Source organism: Ursus arctos, unplaced genomic scaffold (assembly GCF_023065955.2).
Source record: "Ursus arctos isolate Adak ecotype North America unplaced genomic scaffold, UrsArc2.0 scaffold_31, whole genome shotgun sequence".
Lineage (NCBI taxonomy): Eukaryota > Metazoa > Chordata > Mammalia > Carnivora > Ursidae > Ursus > Ursus arctos.
In genome coordinates, this window is record NW_026622997.1 from 18,948,578 (window position 1) to 18,970,610 (window position 22,033).

The 22,033-nt window shown below is 46.6% G+C and overlaps 1 protein-coding gene across 3 annotated transcripts in view; it reads left to right on the plus strand.

Annotated features, from left to right (window-relative positions):
* Nucleotides 1–22,033, plus strand: part of JARID2 (jumonji and AT-rich interaction domain containing 2) — a 252,350-nt gene that overhangs the window by 97,105 nt on the left and 133,212 nt on the right. The window contains exon 3 of one of the 3 annotated variants that reach the window (XM_026511523.4): nucleotides 18,332–18,467. The exons of 1 other annotated variant lie outside the window; for it this stretch is intronic. In XM_026511523.4, the coding sequence (XP_026367308.2) occupies nucleotides 18,332–18,467 (136 nt within the window). Of the gene's footprint in view, nucleotides 1–18,331; nucleotides 18,468–22,033 lie in introns of those variants that run through there. One more of the 3 variants, XM_026511528.4, reaches the window with a different exon arrangement.

Sequence of the window (22,033 nt, forward strand, 5' to 3'; positions counted from 1 at the left end):
CTATATTGGGATAGATCAATACCTCTGTTTTATTGTCCAGCAGTTCCATTCATGGATGCGTGTCCCATTTCATCCGTTCGTCAGCTGATGGGTGTTTGCGTTGTCTCCACGTGCGGGCCATCACGAACATCTGCGGGCAGGTTGTGTGGCCATTTTGCTCACTTGTCCTAGGTGTACGTACCTAGGGGTGGAATTGCTGGGTCTCGTGCTGACGCCCTTGAACCTTTTGAGGAATGAGCCCGACTGTTTTCAAAACCACTGCACCAGTTTTCATTACCACCAGTGTAGGAGGGATCCAATTTCTCTGCGTTCCTGTCAACACTTATTATTGTCTGTCTGTCTGATTATAGCCATCCTACTGGGTATGAAGTGGTATCTCGTTGTGGTTTCGAGTTGGAATTCCCTCATGGCTTAATGCTGTCAAAGCTTATTTTCATGTGTTTATTATCTCCTTTTGGTCTTAGAGTAGAAATCTTGAGGTTAATTCCTATCATCCTATCTGAGAAATTTTCAACACATTCATGTCTTCTTTCTTTATTAAATTTCTACTTTAGTGCTAGTTTTGAGAAGAGCAGTTGGGCGGTGTCTCTATTTAGGAAAAGATAAAAAGCATTACTCAGGAAGGGCGCTCTTTGAGTAGTAAAATCAGAAATAGAAACTTCTTATCCCCAGGTAAATTAACACGACTCCAGCCGTCAGTTGCAGACTTAGAAGGGAAGCCCTTGCGACATTAAATGATCGGGCTCCTAATGTGCGTTCCGTGTTCCTCTTTATTGAGAAGTCAGAACAATAGTAAAACCCTTCAGCCAGTTCACTGCTCCCCTCTGCGCCATGATTTCAATGCAGGAGAAAAAAAGTCTTTTCAATGGAAACACTCAATTACTTTGCTGTTTCTAGGGAAACAGAGAGTGTAAGCTTTGAGAGATGGTAGTTCTGGATGAGCCTACGAGTTCCACCCTTTATTGTTGGCCCATTCAGGTGTTCTTGCTTTATCAGGAGCTGATTGTTTTCTTTAAAAAAAAAAATGGGGGGAAAATTCTGCCAGGTGTGTTCCTGAAACGCTGTCCCCTTAAGGGGTGTAAAAAGTACTTTGCCAGTGTGATTACACTAAGGATCTTCACATGGGGATGTTATCCTGGGCTGTCCTGGTGGACCCAGTGTCATCACGAGGATCCTTATAAAAGCAGAGGTAGGAGGCGGAGGTAGGGCGGAAGGGAGGCGAGGTTGCTGAGGGGCGGTCCGGCCGTGCTCTCTGAAGATGGGGTACGGGGCCACAAGCCACGGAGTACAGGCAGCTGGCTTGAAACAAGGCAAGACACTAGATTTCAGAGCTTGTGGGAGAAGCCAGCCCTGCCAGCCCCACCCCTCCCTTATAACCCGGTGAAACTGATTTTGAACTTCCTTCCAGAAGGTACGCGAGTAAGTTTGCGTTTGTCAGACGCTAGTAACAGCAGCAGGAGAAAACCAGGCCAAGTGTTCTCTTTGTTCTGTCGTCCCTCACTAATAGAGGGGGCATTCCCTCACTGCACCCTCTTTGTGCCAGACCCGCCGTGTGATACCACGCAGTTGGCATGACTTTGGGCACAGACTGGTGAAGGCAGTCCGCGAGATCACACAGCTTATAAGTGGTTCCAGATTCCATGATTTTTGTGGGGAGGTGGGGGTTCACGCTTGACTTTGTCAGCTACGTGAGTTAACTTATCCCTTTGACCCTTTTTTTTTTTTTATGGTTTTAAAAAAAACAACTGTTTAATCCTAGAGAATCAAGTTTTGAATACAGTTGACCCTTGAACAGCTTGGAGGTTAGGGGCACCGGGCCCCCTGAGCTGTTGAAAACCTGCGTATGATTCTTGACTCCCTCAGAACTTAATTCCTAAGAGCTTACTCCTGACTGGAAGCCTTCCTGGTAGCATAAAGTCGATTAACATGTATTTTGTACGTTACGTTATTATATACTGTGTCCTTCCAATAAAGTAAGCCAGAGAAAAGAAAATGCCAAGGAAATCCTAAGGAAAATCTGTTTACAGTCCTGGGCTGTGTTTATTGCAAATGCCTGTGTGTAAGTTGGACCCGTGTTGTTCAGGGGTCGACTGCATCCTGAATGCTCCACACAGATCTTGCTCCATTACGGGCGGGATTCAGCGGGTAATTGAGAAAACCATACACTCCATCCTCTGACAAAGGAGAATGTCATGGGTGAGAAGCCCAGTGAAGAAAGTGAAGCAGTTACTTAGACGGTGTGGTAGGCTGGTCTGAGAAGACTTTGTTGAAAAGGTGGTGTTTGAGGGGCGCCTGGGTGGCTCAGTGGGTTAAGCGTCCAGCTCTTGATTCCGGCTCATGTCTTGATCTTGGGGGTCCTGAGATGGAGCCCACCTCAGGCTCCGTGTTCAGCAGGGAGTCTGCTTCTCCCTCTCCCCCGTCCCTCCCCCTGCTCATACAGGAGTGTGCGTGCCTGCGGGCTCATTTGGGCGCTCTCAAGTAAAAATCTTAGAATAAATTAAAAAGGTGGTATTTGAGAAATACTGTGATAAGGGAAGATCCAGAGGAAGAGACTTATGGGAGAAACAAGTGCTAAAGGGTATTTAGGAGATGGGTTCAAACCATTGTAAACCAGAGCAGAGATGCAAAGTAAATACTGAAAGTTAAGAATGTTGGTTGAGCCCATTCTGTCATGAATGACCGGAATCTTGCTCCTTCCCTTGCTGGAGGTTTGATCACTACTGTTGGCCAGGCAATGGCTCTGGTTCTAGAGGGGAGCAGATCCCACACAGCCCTGTCCTGCCCTTTGTGAAGAGGAAGTCTGTGGGTCTTCAAAAGTCGTATGAATTATAAAGGGACTGCTTTCCTATATGTTGACTTCTTTTTAATTTCAGCAGTACATTAGTAGAAGTTTCTAGTGAACATAAAACCAAAATAAGCTCATATTTTGGTTCACTTAAGCTGCAGTATTAGTGGTATTTTTTGTATTGAGAAAATAGATTTTTTCTTGGTAAAACGTGATTATGGTTTTGTTTTGAATACTGACGGGTGATTTTACAAGCCTTTTTAAACTCAAGCCCCGTTTGCCAGTAATATTCTTTCTAGAACTTCCACATGGAATAAAATACTAGTAACATCAGTATTGATGCTCAGTATCTCAAAGTAATTTAAAGTAGAATTTGTTTTGAAATGAGCAGATTTAACATCCTAAGTTTTTTGTTGTTGAGGTAAAGTTCACATGATAGAAAATTCACCGTTTTAACCATTTTAAGGTGTATAGTTTTCAGAGTTTTCTTTCTAGAGGTTAAGATAAAAGGCTCCAGACTCCTGTTTGCATCGAGCAGAAAAGCTTTGAACAAAGTGAAAGATCCTCACTAGGGAGAGCGCCCCAGAATGTCCTGAGGTAGGTTTGTTGGAGCCAGACAGCAGGCTCTGCCTTGGCCAACCTGCCTGTTACCTCAGCACTGCGTTACTTCATGTAAATCTCTTAGAAAGCTTCCCAGAAGGGGCGCCTGGGTGGCTCAGTCGGTTAAGCCACTGATTCTTGGTTTTAGCTCACAGCATATATGGTAAGCAGAGAGAACCCTGGATTTTGCAGTGGTGAAGATACCCGTTTTCGTAATAGAACAATTCTTGGTCAGATGAATACAATTCACAGGCTAGTGAGGATTATGAGGCAAATGTGCAGACTTATTTTTTTTTAAGATTTTATTTATTTATTTGACAGAGAGAGAGACAGCCAGCGAGAGAGGGAACACAAGCAGGGGGAGTGGGAGAGGAAGAAGCAGGCTCATAGCCCAGGAGCCCGATGTGGGGCTCGATCCCACAACGCCGGGATCACGCCCTGAGCCGAAGGCAGACGCTTAACCGCTGTGCCACCCAGGCGCCCCTGCAGACTTATTTTTATGCTCTTCACTCATTAGTATTTTCTGTGCTGCTTCTCTTTAATCACAGGTTCATTTTGGATAGGATTTATACAGTACATGTCCATGAACTTAAATCATAATTTCAAACTGAGAACCTCGTAATCACAGTGGGAGCTAGTGTGGTTGATTTGATGGACAGCTGCCTCACGTGCTCATCTGAGTAGTTCTCAGGCTGTTTTTTAAGGGAGGATCTCTGCTTTTCTTTATTGATTTTCCCCCCCTTAAAAAAATCAAATGGGCATTGATTGGGAAATCGTATCAAATTTAGGGGAAATAATAAATGCCCAGAGGAATGAGAAATCTTTTCTCAAATATTAAGCTATAGTTTATTTGGTGGGTTTTTTGGAAACTTTCCGGTTGGTACCAAAGAAAATGAATGGTCCTTGCATTCTGCTTCTGTATTTAAGGAGGGTAGCAGCATGTTGAACCCTGAACAGTCCTCTCTGCAGGCTCATAGACGGGGCCTCTTGTTGGAGCCTCTTCCAGATGTGTTTCTTTGCATCTCACTGAGAAGCAGTTCCGCCTTCCTCCCGGTTTATTGTTGGCCGTGTAATTTTGTTTATGATGTTTTTGTTGCTGGTGGTTTTTCTTGTACTCTGTACTCTGACTCAGGAAGCCCGTCTCCTTTTCTATTTATGGTAATTACTAGAGAGCATTTTCTTTTGGCCCTTGGGGAGCTCCTGCTGTGTTTCTTTGTGTGGGCATGTATGTTAGCGGTGCGAAGTGTTTTCTTTGAGGTCAGGGCTTTTGTAAAATGGTCTGAAAAGTTTGTCGAACCCCAACTGGCCATTAAAAATTTTTGTGTGTTTTGTATAGGACTACCCACCCCGCACCCCCACCCCCCACCCCTGAGCTTTACATCAACGTTAGGGATAAAATCCATCCATTACTGTCCTGTGGGAAGGACAAGATCTATTTTCTCTTGTGTGTGTGCCCGCCAGGTTGGAGAAGGTCTTTTTGAGAGCGACCCTGATAACTGAGGAATGTTAGGAACAAAAAGCGAGCCCGCAGGCCGCGGAGTCTCTCTGGAGACAAAGTGGAATTATAGGTTCACGGTGGGCAGGAGATACCCCAGAATGTAGAGCCTCACCGTCCTGCTCTACTGTACAAGAAGAGGAATAGAAGCTTCACCTGTGTCTTTCAGGTAACTTGGGGACTGGGGGTATTTGGCAGTAGCTTGAGTTTTAGATAAATGAGAAGAAAAACTCAACACGTGGAGGTGGTTGGTGTTTTTTTTTCCCCCTTTCCCTCCCTCTAGTAGATTGACCTTAGTTTAGCTCCCTTCCCTGTGATGGGATATTGGGTCAGAGGTCACCTACATTTCAAATCTGTCCCTCCTGACAGAATTAAATCCACAAGCAGTCCTAACCTGGTTTCCTGATTCTTGTACTGAGATGTTATTTTTGTATTTATTATTGGCAAACCAGAACTGATCTCTGACTCAGACATGCAGGGTTTCCCTCATTCAGTGGGAACTCTGGAAACTTTGAGTAGTTTACAGCCATTCGATTCACTTCCTTCAAGCTAATAGGTGCTCAGTTTATGTTTCAAGGAACGAAAGCTTTAGTATCTGCTAAAACTTTTTTTTCCTCTCTATTTCAGAGAACACTGAAATCTTGATCTTCGAGAATTTCTGTAAAAACAGTAAAAGTGTATTAGGACATTCTGGGTATCTATTTAAATAGTTATCTGATTTCCTTATTTACATGAGTTTCTTTCTGTTTTCTTAGCTTCATTTGCTCAACAATTCTGACACTCCTAATATAAACAAGGGTTGCTGTTGGGCAGTTGTTAAGAATAGTCATTAGTGCTGTGAGACTGCTTTTTACTGAGGGTGGCAGTGTCAATAGATGGTCCCAGGGCTGAGTCCCAGAGGTGTGAATCTGGGCTTATCAAAATCTTGGGGCACATGCCACAACCCCGACCTATTAACATGCCACAACCCCAACCTGTTCAAGTCCGAATGGGGGTGAGGTCTGTACTTCATTAAGCTCCCCAGGGGGGTTTCCAGGGCAGCCAAGCTTGACACACGTAGCATTCTGGAGAAGAGCTTCCGGGGCTGCTCAAACCTGAGCACAAGTCCTCAGCAATGGACGTGAGAAAGACTGACTTATTTGGAAGATAAGAATATGGGTTTTTTTTTTGGGTAAACCCAGTAAAGGAGTATCTTTAAGGTGAGAATCTTGGTTTCAGGGGCCGGAGGTATAGCAAGGCGGTGTGGCTCGTGGCCGTGGGTAAAATAAGGATGTTCATTACTCACCAGCCATTGGGTTTCTGTATTCTGCCTCCAGGTCTTGGGGTTTATGCCTTTGGATTTTGTAGTGTTCTACCCTTCGGTGTCCCCAACAGCTTTTCTGTCTGTGGGTCTAGCCAGGATCCTTCCTCAGTTCACTTGAGGGGGAACAGATTGGAATTTGGATCTCCACACAGATCTTTGTTTTGTGACCTCTTGAAAACGTCACTGCGTCGTCCCGGTGTTGCCGTACGGGGCATCTTGTGACCGTATTTTGACTACCTATGAGCACAGGCCTCAGGCCAGTGTCTCCTTGGGTGCCTGTCTCTGCATAGGGGTGGATGTTCGTCCTTTTTCTTATTTGCACGTGAAGCCTATATAGAAGAAGGGATAGTTTTGGGGTGTATGACAGATTGATTTTATTTAGGACTTCACATGGCTGAACAGAATTTTCTTACCAGCACCAGCTGATGAGCGCCAGTGTCACCTGTATTGATCACTGCCCCATTGTTGACCGGCCATCACTGGTGAATTAGGGCTGTGGTGACAAGTGGGTTTTTATAGAATGACTCTTGAGTACGTGAAACCTCCATTTTCTCCCTTCATGCTCACCCCTCCGTCTTCACTCGCTATTTTTAAAAGCATTATCTTACCTAAGGCTCTAGAAACCTTCTTAGCCATAAAATGAGTCATCCAGGTTAGCCAGCCCTTTATTTGACTTCGTTCCTAACTTTCACATGGACAAATAAACTGCATTTTCTGCCCTTCAATAAATTAGGGTACAAGAAATTGATGTTTAAACTACTGGTTATATTCCGATCTCTCGTTTTGACCCCTGGCCTGAGCTCTGACATCTCTCCTAGGGCAGGTTATAGGAAACTCAGACTAGGAAGCCTAAAAATGAAACTCTGGTTCCTCCCTTCTCTCTGTTCCAGAGCACTCTTCTCAGAAGTGTCTTCCTTTTCCCCCGAGGTGAGACTCCGTTTACGGAGATGAAACATTTTGGAGTTTATCTTTAACTCCCCCCTTTGTCACACATTCTAGATAAGCATCGAGTTGGTTCTGCCTAATAAGTGTTTGTTCTCAACGGAGCAGTCCCTGGGGGACTTTTAAAAAATGTAGATCAGATTGTTCCTTCTTTGCTCAAAACTTCTCCAGTGGTTTCCATTGAGAGTAAAATTGTCCTCTGCCTGCTGCTTTATTTTTTCATACATGCTGGCTGACGTGTCAGTGGTAAGCTTCCACTTAAATCCATGTTACTTATAACATGAGTTTTTGCTTATCACTGAAATGTCAGCAGAGGAAGAATCATGACTTTGCCTCCAGATAGCCATATTTGCTTTCCCTAGCAGCTTTGATTTAAAATGAGATTGTATACATGCAATGTTCTCTTTGTGGGGGGTCATCCCTCGCGACTTTAGGGGAGCTTTGTCAACCTATAGGTGAGCGTGAATCTCTTCATTGAACCACACACTGGTACGTTGGGTTTTATAGAGCTAAATAACCACAGGAAATCTTGTCCTGCACGAAAGGAACAATACTAGAACTGGCTTGGATGCACGCACCAAGGAAGATTTCCATTTTTTTTTAGGTGGCAGTAATGATGACTTGGAAACCAGTGTGAAATGGTGATCTAGTTAAATCTTGTTACTGGACTAGGACTAGATTGACTTGTAGGAGATCTATCCATTTGAAAACCATTGTTATCTTGTACAGAGGGTCCTGGTCACACAGAATCATGCATTCTATGTGATAGGAAACCAAGAGCTGTGGGTAAATACTGAAACAGCCATAGGTGGTAAATTGAGTCTAATTGACTGTTGAGCCCAATTGACTGTGTTTCTTGGTACCAAGGTATTGATATGAAAACGAATTGAGAATGGACTCTCACTGGTTCATTTAGAAAGTCTGTTCTTTATTTTCTGTGGAATTACTGAAGTCACAATGATTATTTAGTTAATAAACGCCAGTACTCGGGTTTCCTGGAATTTCTTTTGGGATGCAGATGCAAGATGAGAGAGAGGTCACCTCTTGTGGAGGTTGTCCTGGGGGTGGGTATTGACAGTTGTGGGGGAATTGCAGCCTAGAAGGTAAGTTGGGTTGATTATAAAGGAATTTTTGTAGGCCATGCTAAGAAATTTGGAAATTTCCCCTGTAGGAGTCACTGGGGAGCCATGGAAGGCTTTGGTGTAAGGGGAAGGAATGACATGGATTGATGGTTTTCCAGGGTAACTCATGGTCACTCTGTTTTTTTTGTGTGTGTGGTGTGTGTGTGGGGGGGGGTTGTTTTGTTTTTGTTTGTTTGTTTTTAAGAGGAAGACTGTGTGTGGAGGATGGTTGGGCCAGGGATTGGTTGGTGGCAGTCATTTTGGAAGGTTTCCTCTGTAAGAGGGGAGAGGAGAGTGTGTTTCAAGGCTGTATCTGAGGACTAGAAAGACAAAGAGCATTATACCTGGATTTAGGGAGTGGAGGTGAATGAGAAGGTGCCACGTCCTGCTCTAGGATTTCAAATCGTGGGTAGGCAGGAGGTCTGTAGGAGGGATAATTGCGGTAGAATCCCACAAGACGGTGGGGGCGGGGTAGAGGAGGAAGGAGATTGTCAAGAAAATGCATGAGTAGTCATGGGTATTAAAATCATTACAGATTGGGAAGCGCAGAAAAATCCTAGTTAAAAGTGGTCGGGGGACAGGAACTAGGAAAGCGAGGGGGGAATCAGGTTGCCAGTAGAAAGTTTGTGTTAGATTTGGCAATTACCATGCTTTTCATGGCAGTGAGAACCATTTTCCTAGGGAGCGAGGAAGTCCAATCCACCACAAGGCTGGTGTGCACCTGTGATTCTCCAAGTGTGTGGTCCCCAGGCCAGCACTGTCAGCATCACCTGGGAGCGACTGTGGAGGTGGGGCCCCCAACGGGGGGCGGTCGTCAAGCCTTGTGGAGGTTTCTCACGGATGCTCGAGTTGGCGATCACTCTTCTACACATGGGCAAACAGTTCTAGAATTGGGAGTCCAGGTCCCTCTTACCTCGAGGCCACTGTCTTGTTTTCCATCTGTTTCTAAGTGTTCACTCCTGGGAGATGGTTTCGAATACACCATGTGTGCTAGACTCCTTGCTCCTTGTTGGGAGCACAGAGATGAATAGGGCACACGGCAGGTGCTCTGGACTCAACACCGACTAATTCGGGTGGGATCTGTCTTCACACCTCTTTGCCTAAGGTTGGTCGTTTGCAGATGTTTGTGTGATAATACTTCATAGGCCAGTTGTAAAATGGGGAGGGGACTATGTGCGAGAAACACGTAGGATGTGGCCTGCCACATAGTAGTCTACACTTATCAGTGTGTGAAGTGCTCATAGAGGGGGAGGCAGACATGAAAACGGTTTCTGGAGACCCATCAATTCTAGGTCATTCTCTCTGCAGAGGGCTGGAGGGTATGAGAAGGGGGGGTAAAACACACCAGCACAAATGTGGCACATGATCCATTTACCCTCAACCCAAGGGCAGGATTTTATTTGTATGCTTTCTGATAATTTGATAAGTTTTCATAAAAAGGCCAAAAATCGATCCAGTGGCTTATGATCTAGTGGGACCAGGCAGTTGGTGTCCTGGGCAGGTACGTACACTTACGCTTACATCCTGGATGGGGGCACTGCTGAGCCAAAAAAGCCAACAAACCAGTCAGCTTCTTGATGGAACTCCTAAAACGTTCCCAGCAGTGTCCTAGGGCCTCAGGGAGGAAACAGGAGTGTAAAAATTGCTCAGAGGGCCATAACCTTGACTGGTCCTGGCAGGAGCTGGGGCAGCAAGCCATCTCAGTGGTTTGGGTCACCCTGTTGGTGCTTGGAAACTGGCTGGTGGAGAACAGGCTTTTGTCTAGTCTTAATCCTGGAGGATTTATTTTAATGATTTATTTATTTTAGAGCACGCGCATGTGGTGGGGAGGGGGGAGAGGGAGAGAGAGCAAGAATCCCCAAACTGAGCTCGGAGCCCGATGTGGGGCTTGATCCCAGGACCCTGAGTTTGACACTCAACCAGTTGAGCCACCCAGGCGTCCCTCCTGGAGGATTTATTTTGTGGAAGAGTCCTTAGAAAATGATTTGAAGACCTACAGAAACGGTGTGTTTCCAGGGCTTCCTTGTAGACTGAAAAGTCTCCCACTTTATCCCCAGAATTCCTCTACATCCCCTGCAAAATTGAAAGGCCTGGTGTAGCAGAGAGGATGGCAGCTATTTTCCTGAGCATTGTATGGGTATCTGTAATTCAGGTGGTTCTCCCCTACTTGCGACTCGGATTCTTGTGCAAAGTATTTAATATTCCTGAGTTTTCCTAAGCATAAAGGTACATCCTTTGAAGAATCTCAGGGACATGATGGAAATGCAGCAGGAAGTGGCCCACAGTCCTTGAAACCCTATCCAATGAAACACAAAAAGGATGCTCTGGAAAGAAACGTGTTAGCCATGGGAGCTTCTGGTGATGATGGACACATTCTGTAGGGAGACATGCGGCTGTTGAGCACCTGAAGTGTGTCTAATACAACTTGGAACATATTTTTTTTTTAATTGTAATTAATTGTAGATGTGGCTACATGTAGCTGGTGGCTACTCTATCGGTTAGTGCCATTTGGGGAATTTTGGGGAGGGATGGGGTGTATTCTTCACATTAAAAAGGCTTAATGATGAGAAGATCCAAATCGGTTAGAATTCCTTTGGGAACCTACACGTTAGTAACATCCCCAAATGAAGTCCTTGTCTACTTGCCCCATCAGCACTGCTGATGCTGAGTCGACTGTCCTTCGTTCTGCTTGGGTTTTTGAAGACACCGGTCCAGCATTTCTTTGTCACTTGATTTTTAGTACTTTCCCCATCTCCCTACACTTGAAGGTAGATGGTCAACCCAGAGAATTCTTGGAGGTTATCCTGCTGTAGGTCTCGCGCTTTTCTGATGATGTCGAAACCACTAAGTGTTGGATGAAGAGCTTCGGGAGGGTGGACGGTTCCCTGACTGCACCGCTTACCCGTGAACGTGGGGCTGTCGCAGCCCATGCTGCCGCTGTCTTGACAACAGCAATGTGACATGCTCAGACGCAAAAGAGCTGACTTGGCAGCTGCCCAGCAGATTTTTATAAAGACTCAGTTGGTGGCCGGAGAATCAGGCTGTCAGAGTTGTGTGTTATGCAATAAATCGTTTTCAGCAGAAGTTCTTAATCCAATTTCAGCTGTGGCTTTTTTTTTTTTTTTAAATAGGCGGTAATCAAAGATAAGTACACATTATTTAATGGGAGTTTGGAAGAAGTAAAACTCTCCTTGCATAAGCATTTTCAGGCCGTTTACTTTATCCCAGGAAGCATGTCTGTCTGAGGGAAATTTGCTGCTGGAAGTGCTTTTTAATTTAAAGTCCAGGCAGAGCAAATATCATTCACAAGTTCAGTAAGTCCGTGGTTTCCTGGCCGCTTGTCCACTTTCTAGATCTGAATATTCTTTGATATTGTCAGCATTGACTGTTGATCCATTTCATGGAATTAAAAAAAAATGGATTAGCATCAGGTTGATTTGAGAAATGGAGATTTGTAATGGAGAAGACATGATTATTTTTGAAAAGGGAAGAAACATTAAGTTTTAGCCTGAGTTATAGCGCTCCCATTTTTCAGTATTTTCTCATTTATTTTTTGGCTCTGTACATCCTTGTTTACGTGGAATCCATGTCAAGAATCAAGACAGCCTCACCTCCCCTACCCCTATGCCCCCTTTTTGGGGGGGTGCTTTCGTTGTTACTCTTCTCAAGCTTGATGGAAGAGGCTGGCGTTTCAGACAGCAACACATTGTATTAAGTAGGACGACTTAACAGGTATACGCAGAGCTTGTTCTGAAAAGAAAAGGCGTTCATGGGGAGGGTTCCAGTCGTTTTCCCTGGAATGAGGAAAGCGCTCTCAGTTTTTCTCCATCTCCCTCACGAACCCGGTCTTTCAAATTTTGTCTCTTTACTTGTTGGCTCTGTGCACCTGCCAGACCCGCCCCCCCCCCCCCCAATTCTCCTCCTCTCCATGAAGTGCTTATTTCTTGTTAATCCAACTTCGGGTCGGGTTAAGCGTTGGAGTTGGGCCATGGCACTCCCTTTTCATTTTCAAAGGAGTAGAAAGTCACAAGTTCCTCCGTTCCCAGAGCCTTGGCAAGGTGCATAGAGAGAGGCTATAGCACATGCTGGTGGAATTGGTTAACTTTTCCAGTGGCTCCTGTGATCCAAACACCTAATCATTTGTCTTAGCATTTGTATGAGCCATCGTACAGAGGTTTCCTGAAGGAGAAGGTCTTCCTACCTTTGAATCTGAACATTCTCTTCCCGAACAATCCCACCCTCCCTTCCACATCTGCTTGTTGAACCTACAGGAGGTTGCAAAGAACATTTGATTTCCTGTGCGCCCTCCCTGTGGAAGCATGAGTGCCTGCTGTGGACTGTGATGCCATCTTTAACTGTGCTAGTCCCAAGGGATTCCCCCCCCGCCCCAAGCAAGTTGACCTTTAAAACCTCAGTGGGGAGGTTCTGGATTTCAATTTAAAACACAGGTGTGTATCACTGCATTTCTGGTACGTCTTGGATGTTGGCTTTATTTTTCTTGGGTGATGTGGTTAAAAATGATCTCTGGTGTATTAGACTTTTTTTTTCTTTTTCTTTTTTTTTTTTTTAAAGATTTTATTTATTTATTCGACAGAGATAGAGACAGCCAGCGAGAGAGGGAACACAAGCAGGGGGAGTGGGAGAGGAAGAAGCAGGCCCACAGCAGAGGAGCCTGATGTGGGGCTCGATCCCATAATGCCGGGATCACGCCCTGAGCCGAAGGCAGACGCCCAACTGCTGTGCCACCCAGGCGCCCCCTAGACTTTTTTTTCTTAATGGATTTGTATCTGCTGGAAAGGACACCCAGTTTCTACCAGTCCTTCCTGCATCATTATTAACGATGCCCTTGGTTGGTGTGATAAACTGCTTGGTCATTCTACCTGTGATGCATGAGTCTCTGATGTAGTTTGCTGACAAGTGATGGGAAATTAAGGATCTGACCTTGGACGGGCCCTATTTCATTTGTAAATCGCTGTAATTGTTAGGAAAGGTGTCTTTGTTTTTGCTTTTGAAATCAGAAACGTTTCCGTCATACCCATGCATTTCCATCCTCGTTTTCCCTCTCCTCAATCAAGATGGCCTGAATTTGAAACCATAACACACACCGAGCCAGATGGCATACGGATGTCTTGAGAAATGACCTTAGAATGGTGTTGTTCCAATTACACGAGGTAGCTGCAGAGACCAGTAGGAGAAAATCCCTCTTCCTCCTGTTCTTTCTCTAATCTCCAGCTAGTGCTGCACGTGAATGGTTCTGGGTTGGGTTGGTGGTAGTGGTGGTGTTTCCCCACCCCCCACATAATGTTTCCATTCACCTCTTGAAATGAGTAATTTTAATTTTGCTTTCATTGAGGAGTTCATGTGAGTTACAGGTTTGACATTTTCTCTTCAAGAATGAGTTTCCGAGTTTTAAAACTTCGCTTTGGGCACCTGCTGCCTGGTGTGGACCCATTGACCACACAAGCCAGCTCCAGGTTCTCTCCAGCTGTGTGACCTTGGGCTAGACATTGAAACTCATCCCTCTCTCTCTCTCTCTCTCTCTCTCTCTCTCTTTTTTTTTAAAGAGTTTTGTGATTACTTCCTTTTCTGCCCCATTTAAAGCCTAAAGGAGATGGTAGCAAGCTTTTTAATCTCTAACCCGGACGTGAGTTTTGGAGAATCGTTCCTGGGTGCTGTCTGCCACAGGGAGTGTCGTATCCTCTTGTGCTGGCCTCGCACTCCATTTTCTTGCATGTCTTTTACAAAACTTGGAGCAGCTAAGGGTTATGCTGTGCTCTTTTTCTCTTAATAAAAAAGATTATGACCATAAGCATTCAAGTTTAATTCCTGACCAGCTGCCATTTTTGATAAGAGATTCTCCAGCTATTTCAAAGAATGGGAAACGTTTTTCAAATGAAAAGAAAACCCTGTCACTTTTACTTTTTTGAAGACCTAAATACTCAATTTTTCATTTGCCGAAGAAAGTGATTTTTAACAGTCAGAATAGCAAAGTGAATCTAGATCTGCGTGATGATTTTTTTGTTCTTTTTTTTTTTTCTTGTTGTTTTTTTAAATCCTGTCAGCATGCCCACATATTCTTATTATGGCAGTATTTGCAAAGCATTTGTTTTGGAGTTGGGGAAATACAGGTTAAGAAATTAGGGGATGGGAATGAGGGAGGGTGCTACATTGTCTGGGGCTTGAATTGTACTTCCCCAATAATCTGATGAAAATGTAAAAACGTAGAGGTCTTACTGATGCCCCAATGGCAAGTAGCTTTTTTAAAAAAAAAAAAAAAGTCTTTAAGGAAATGCATAGAAAGAACGGACACACACTCTAGGCGCCTGAATTTGCATCAGAATTAAGCCGCCGGTTTCCTCTGTCGTGGCTACAGTTTTTCCTGGGCCGCCTTTTGTTAAGCTGACCAGTAAACCAGAATGGACTGGGTACATGGTTCTGGGGAAGCATCCCAGAGGAAACCAAGAAAGGATCTCTCCCTGATCTCTCCCTGTTCTGTCAAATCTGGCAGGATCCCTTCTGACGAGAAGGGAGGATCCCATGGCCTAAAGGGGGTCTAGGGAAGGTCAAAGGGGATCATTAGGAATTTTGAACACTGAGGCACGAGTGGACCATCAGATGATTTTGAAAAATAGTGATTTGGGAATGCATAATTGGATATAGAGCGTGCAGGGAAAAGAGCCTGCAAGAATCCTGGAGGATTACAGGGGGGAGGGGAGCCAGAATTTAGCCTAAGGTAAGGGGCTGTGGCCCGGTCATCAGGTTTGGGCCCTAGGAGACCATGCGGATTTCTAGATAGGTGCCATTTAGTGGCAGGGAACTAGGTGATTGCAGGACGAAGTCTCCAGTACGTGGATAAGCTTACTGCTGAGAATGAGAGGGTAGATAGTCCTTTTGGATTATCACTGTGGGGAGTGTTTTATGGGGGGTAGCGGTGACTTGAGTCAAGAAAACTGTAGGATTTCCAGCACTGTTCTCTACTTAACACACCCTGGATGTTTGTAAGGTTAGGGACCGGCAGGCCAAGTGTAGGTAAAGGTAGTGTGAAGAGTAAGCTTGAGTCTTTTTGTTTCCCTGAAATATTCATTGAGCTCTTATTCTATCAGGCAGGCCCTAGGTGCTGGGATGTCAGTGGTGAAAGGGATTTCCCAGCCCCACGCAGATGTTGTTTAAATGGTTGATTAAACGAGACCACTATCAGGGAGTCTGCGTCTCCCTCCCCATGTCTCCTTCCCCATGTCCCCCTCCCCCTGCTTGTGCTTGCTCGTGTGCGATCTCTCCCTCTCAAATAAATAAAATCTTTTTAAAAAATGAGACCACTGTTGAAGAGGAGGAAATAAAAAAGTCTTAGGTGTTTGCATTTTGAGTCGCCTGACGTCTAATGATAGTTCTGTCTGGGCTTTTCTTGGAGCTCTCAGCCCTTGGCTGTTCTGAACGACAGCTAAGGCTACAGCAGAGTGCGTGTCGGACTTGAGGTACCTTCTTGCAGACCTTCCAGGACCCCCCTCTGGGCTACCTCTGTGTTCCCGGCTTGTGGGGTGCAGGCACCCTATGCTTTTTGCATCTGGCATTCCACTGGGGAGGAGTGCAAGCCTGCTAGCGTAGCGTGGGGTGATTCATCTTGACCTTGCAGCTGTGAAAAGCAGCTTAAGTTTTAATTTCGGAATTATTACCCACCTGTGGAGCTTTTGGAACCAGAACAGAGTCCCCTTATTACCTACTAGGTTTGTGTCTTGCGTCCACATCAAGGGAGGTGACAAGGCTTGACCAGCACTGTACATCACAGAAAAGAACTCTTGTGTTTAAAAAAAAAAAAAAAAGGGTTTGTTTTTTAATGTCTAGAATTTGAAACCCCATAATCCGGGTCATAGATTTTGTTCTCCTGTATTTAAAGTACTTTATAGATTTCATGAAGCTGCTTGTGTGAGTAAGCGAACCGGAACTGCATCTTCCGTGGTGGGCGGTTTCAGCTCACATGGTTTGTTTTAATGAGAACTTAGGGGTACGAGGCTCTTGTACGGAGTTTACTGCATCGTGTTCCGACCGGTGCCTTCATTCTGACTTCGGGCCTCCGTACAAACGCTGGGGTTTCAGCCTCACTGTCTAAAGGTCGGGAGGAGTCAGCGCTTCTCACTCAGATGCAAGTCATCGGCTAGGGGCGCTGGTGGAACAGTGAATTCACCTTCTTTGTGCCTTTTGTGTGTGGTGTGGATATGTCCTTCTGTTGGTTCTTGTTGCTCACATGGGGTCTGGTCAGAGGGCTTCTCTTATCCGTTGGTGAATCCTGTGATTGGAAGGTACGGAGTGACTTGTACGCAGTTGCAGCTCAGAAATTCCGTGTGCTCCTCGCTCAGGTGGAGGCCGTTTGCTGGCTTCTTTCAGCCTTTTTTGGGTTTGAGCCTCAGCCCGCCAACCCTGGCCCGTAGAACTTCGCTGGCCTCTCTGGGGAGCGCCCCCGGGGAGACAGGATGTGCCTTCTTCCGCTGGATCCAGCGGAAATCTCAGCTTGGCAGGTCTGCAGGAGTGGGAGGATGTCGTGGGGAAGGTGGAAATCCTAGCCCTTCTTTCCCAGGGCTCTCTTCCCCCTTATTACAGAAGATGGAAGAGCGTTCTCCTTGTGGGAAAATCCTGGCAGCTTAACCGAAGTGAAGCTTAAAGTTATTTAGGACTTTAGAGTCTCCGTGTGGTTGGATTTCTAGATGTAGTTTGTGTTGGTGCAGAGTTTAGGAATGTGAGCACTGGAAGAGACCTCACGTCCTCTAGCCCCCTGACCTAGTCCCGTGGACGTTTCCCGGGACTGGCGAGTGGTGCGGGTTCTCTCTGGCATGCGGGACCGGCCTGGCTCTTGCGCCGTGTAAGTCCACCTGTTTGAGCAAAACGATCCCAAATATCCACCCTCCCCCACTCCTGCTTTTACCCAGGATGTTAAGGTTCTCCTTACTCTCCTAAGGCCTGAAGTATCTGAGAAGCTCCCATCCTTCTAAGGCGAACGGTTCTGAAATGCTTAGTCTTGAAGGGAGTTTGTGAACATAAGGGCCTCTTGGGTTCACAGATAGTGGGCCGGTATCTAGAGGCGCGAACCTGCGACTGTCCTTGGCCATGTGTGAAGCAGCACTTCAAACCTTACACAGACCTTCTTGCTGGTTCCCTGAAACCGTTACCTCTGCTCAGATCCCAGATCAATGTGTCCACGTTGTTTCCAGACTTGGCTCCCGTTCTCACTCCCCTGCTTGGGGAGACTCCTTCCCCTCCTCCTCTTGCTGCTTCTCGATTCTCTGCTGTCTTTCTGGGGTTACTGCTGGAGTGGCTGGGATGGGCTCGGGGCCCAACGCCCTCCCGCCCAACTTGGCCTTCATTTCTTCTGTGCCTCTCGCAGGAGCTTACATTGCGTCTGTTACCACAGACCTAAGGGAGCCACGCAAATTAGACCTTCAAGACCTATTATTAACCTGCGTGTATTTTTCTTTTTTTTTTTCCCCCTCCCCCTTTAAGTCACCCCTTCCCTAGCAGACTTCCTACCCGTACCCGCCAGGATTCATGGTCTGTTTTCCACAGTGCTCTGTCTCTTTCCCTAATTAGGACTCCTTTCCATGAGTGAGGGGTCAGTACAGATCCAGTTGCATTTCTTCGGACCGAATGGTAAATTCTCTGAAGGCAGCACCAACCCCTCCCCAGTGACAACAGCACATGTTTGTAAGGCAGGACATCTTCTGGAGTTCTTCAGCGGAACTCCCGGACAGTCGTTCCTCGGCCCTCTGCTTGTGGGTGTACTAACGCCTCTTTTGCCCGGCAGGAAACTTCAGGGTTACTCTCTAATAAGGATATTTGGGCGCAGGGTTTGTAAAGGAAGCGAGGTGGTTGTCTTCCTTCCACGGCCTTTGACAGGCTGTGCGGGAGCTTTCTGCTAGGGGCCGGGCTGGAATCGTGACCACGTGGTGGAATTCCGGCCTCCAGCGCTGGTTCTCAGTAGCGTCCTGCTCATTTGGATTTTTTTTTTTTAAGGTTTATTCTAACTCTTAATATTTACTGGCCCCCCCTTTTTTTTTTTTTAAAGTGATTTCCCTTCTCCCTTTCTTCTGTTTCTCCAGGATGACAGTGATGGGATTCCATGGTCAGAAGAAAGGGTGGTACGTAAAGTCCTTTATTTGTCTCTGAAGGAGTTCAAGAATGCCCAGAAGAGGCAGCACGGGGAAGGCATTGCTGGGAGCCTGAAAACAGTGAATGGTGAGTTGCCTCTTCTGTTGGAATCGGCTGGGATCTTGGGGCACGGCCTTGTTTCTGCATTGGATGTGTTTTGGGCGGCTTGTGCTTCTCAGGCCCCTCATGGCAGTTTCTTTGGACATCTGACTGGGTTTATGGATTCATTTTTAAGCTCCGTTATGTGCTGTGTGATATAATTGGCAAGGTGCCTTAATTAGTCTGTTCCCTACAGATAAGACGAGGGCTGTGATCTGATTTCTACCAGGTCTGGGTTGAAGGTAGAGTCCGCCTTACAGGTTTTTCTGTGGATCTCTGTCGTTCTGCTTAGCTCTCGCTGCATCCTGGAGCTCCTGGTCCATTTTCCCTGTTTGTGTGGGAAGTAGCTTGAGTCTTCTGGGTGCCTGCTGTCCTTCGTGCTCTCTGGGTCAGCAGCCTCCTAGGGGCTGCTGCTTTTCCTTGCTGATCAGGCCGAGCAGGTGGTTACGTGGCAGCAGGTAGACGGTGGCCTAGAATTCCTGTGCATTTGGGAGTGGCAGCCATATGGTTATTAGAAGTCTCCTTGCAGCACGGAAGGAAGCCTGTTCCTCTCTGAGTTCGCTGCGCGGTCTCGATTTCACAGGCGTCGGAGGATGGGGCTGAAATCATCCAGTGGAAGCCACTTCAGAACATGCGTTGGGTCCCAGTGTGTTTTTTTGAGTTCAGCGGTTGTGGCTCTGATGGCATTCCCCAGTCGCCCTGGGCCTCACTAGGCCTCAGAGTTCTAGGTAGATGTGAATGAGTGGACCACGTTCTGGTCTGTACCTGGCTTGGAGCAAGGAGAGATACGGAAGTGGTGATGGCTCTTTCTAAGAGGCTCTGCTCTGGTCGTGGGGTGATAAGAGTAGGGACGCGTGGCGGTACTTGAGAGCTTGCCAGGGTCCACAGGGGCAGTTTCGCCTCGGGCGTCCACTGTCCCGCATTCGGCTTCGTTGTAAGGTGAGTTACCCTCTCCGAACTCTAGGGTTTACCCTGCCACCCACCCAAGGCCTGTCCCTCTCTTCTTCTGGTTCTGTGTGACTTAAAACAAGAAGCTCTTGGAAGTCAGAATCCACATGTATATGGGAAAGCCCCCCCCCCCCCACTTTTTTTTTCTTTTTTAATTTTTCACATGCATGGAAGCAAAATCAGTAGAATTTGTTGCCACAAGTCTAAAATCTGGAGCCCCGTGTGACGTGATTGTTCTTGGTGTCCTTGCTTCTTGTTGAACGTAGTGTCTGGTTCTGCGTGTTTGAGGGGAGCCTGTCGGGGGAGAGTCTCCCTGCACCCTAAGGTTACAGTAGACCAGGGGCTTCGGTGGGGGGGTGTAGATTTTACTGTCGTGATAAGGCATGCTCTCGTCCTGCTGTGTAGGAGTGGTAAGGCCTTAGTGCTTTTGGGATCTCGTAACAAAAAAAACAAACAAAAAACCTACCTGAGGAAAAAATCCGATTTTTAGGACAAGTTAGCCAGGTGTCCAGAATTAAATAAAGGTGGAATTTAGGTAAAAGAACAAAAACTTAAAGCCCTTCAAGAGGTCTAACAGGCACTGCCAGCCTCATCGACCAAAGGTAACTCTCGTTTTTAAGTGGCCTCGTTAAGGGTTTGGCAGTGCCGAGGAAGGAATTCTAAGAAAACTGGCAAAGACCGCTCTGTGGGGATCACTGAAGACTGTAAAGAACCCTTGTACCAATTTCATGAGGAACAGGGGGTTTTTGGTGTGGAAGTTTGTATTTCATGCTGATAAAGCCTGGCTTGTCGTTTTTTCCTGTCTCCTTTCCAATACGGGGACACCCAGGCCTGCCTCTCTTGCTTGTGGGATTGCTGTGAAGATGCCCGTTCCTGGTTCCTCTTGGTGTCCGTGCGGCCAAGTCCCCATGTCTGTCACTCTGTATCGTGGATTTCCGTAGCACTTCTAAGTAAACACCTCTGGTTTTAAGAATGATTTTCTTAGAGGCCGCTCACAGGTCGAAGTGTGCTTTCTCATCGGGGGCCTACTGGAGAGATCGGGAAACCAGCATTGTTCACTGGGGGAATAACTCCTTCTCTGTACATCCCCGAACCTCAGCAGTGCGCTCTTAGGGCACGTGGTCCAGAGGAAGCCGAAAGCAGTGGAGCTTTGCAGACTTTTTTGGCCGCTGAGGTTGGGAGCGGGGTGATTGTGAACAGTGCTGCGCGCGCGCGCGTGTGTGTCTATATAGATGTCCCTTATTTAACAGATACTTCATAACCCTCATTCCATACTGCACAGTAGAAGGACCTTGTCCTGAGCTGGATGTCCCAGCACCCCATCTTTGGGGTTCTTCACTGTGGGGCAAATGGACATAGGTTAGTCGTGATGGGGGGTGGGGTGGGGAGAGCGGTTTTCACAGCCCTGCAAGATGAAACGTTTTGGGTTTTTGTTTTGGTTCGATTAGTCACAGAACCTCCTGAGGTTCCCGTGTGAAAATTGAAATCCATTGGTCCAGTGTTAATGGTCACAGAGATCTGTCTGGTGGTCGAGTTTTGAAGCTGAGGACACGGGGAAGGAAACTGACCAGACAGGGGTCAGAATGGGCACCTGCTGCCCCTCTGGGCACCCCCCCTTCCTTTCATGCCTTGAAGCTTGGGGACCTTGGGTAGTGACCGACCTCTGAGGCCCCTGGGGTGCTCATCCGTAAGCTGAATGCAGTGTCCTCGTGGGGCTTTGTGAGTGTTCTGTGTGGTAGTGACTTTCCCAAGGTCACATGGCTGTCTCCTGTGCAGTGGCAGAACTAGAATTATAGCTCAAGGCCTGGAACTTTGAATCTAGCACTTATTTAAGGAGGCAGAGGGGGTGAAAATTCCACTGATACCTTTGCAGCAGTACTATTGAAAACAAGGTGTTTGATTCCCCCACCCCCCCCCCCCCACTCCCTTCACTGAATCACTTTTCAGAGCTGTTTCTGGGTTATTGGTCCTGCCAGTGTTTCATGGGGAAAATTCCCTCTTCAAATAATGCTTTGCGTTGACAATGGAAGGAGCTTGATGTAACTTTTTATCTGATTTGAGACTGAATTGACATCACTTCCGCTAAATCCTTGGCGTGCCAGGATGAAGCAGCAGCAGCTCCTCGCCCTTGTGCGAGGAGGGTGGGGTCTGGTGGCTGTGAACAGAAGGCGGCAGCTTGTATCGGAGCGGCTGAGCTCCGCTGCCCCATTTCTGTGGGTCTCGTGTAGTAGAAATAACCCAACCAGACGTAAGATGGTAGGAAGACCACCTATTTTATGTCACAAAATCCATGTTGGCCACCAGTCTTGCTTTTGTAGTTCTAAAGCGACAAGGAATGAGGTTGTATGTTTTTTATGTTTTTGTTTGTTTTTGTTTTGGTCCTAGTCGGAGTATCGAATGTGAGTCTTGAACAGCCTGGTGGATTGTCTGCGTAGGGCTTGAAATCCTCATTACGGCTTGTTGGTTACAGCCGGGTGTGGGGCGAGGCAGCGCTCTGATTTTTGCTGATTGTGAGAGCCTTCTGTCTGCTTCCTGCTGTAGATAATGCCACTTCTTCTGGCTGTAATAAATTTGACAAAAGCTTTGGGAAGGGCTGGCAGAGGCTG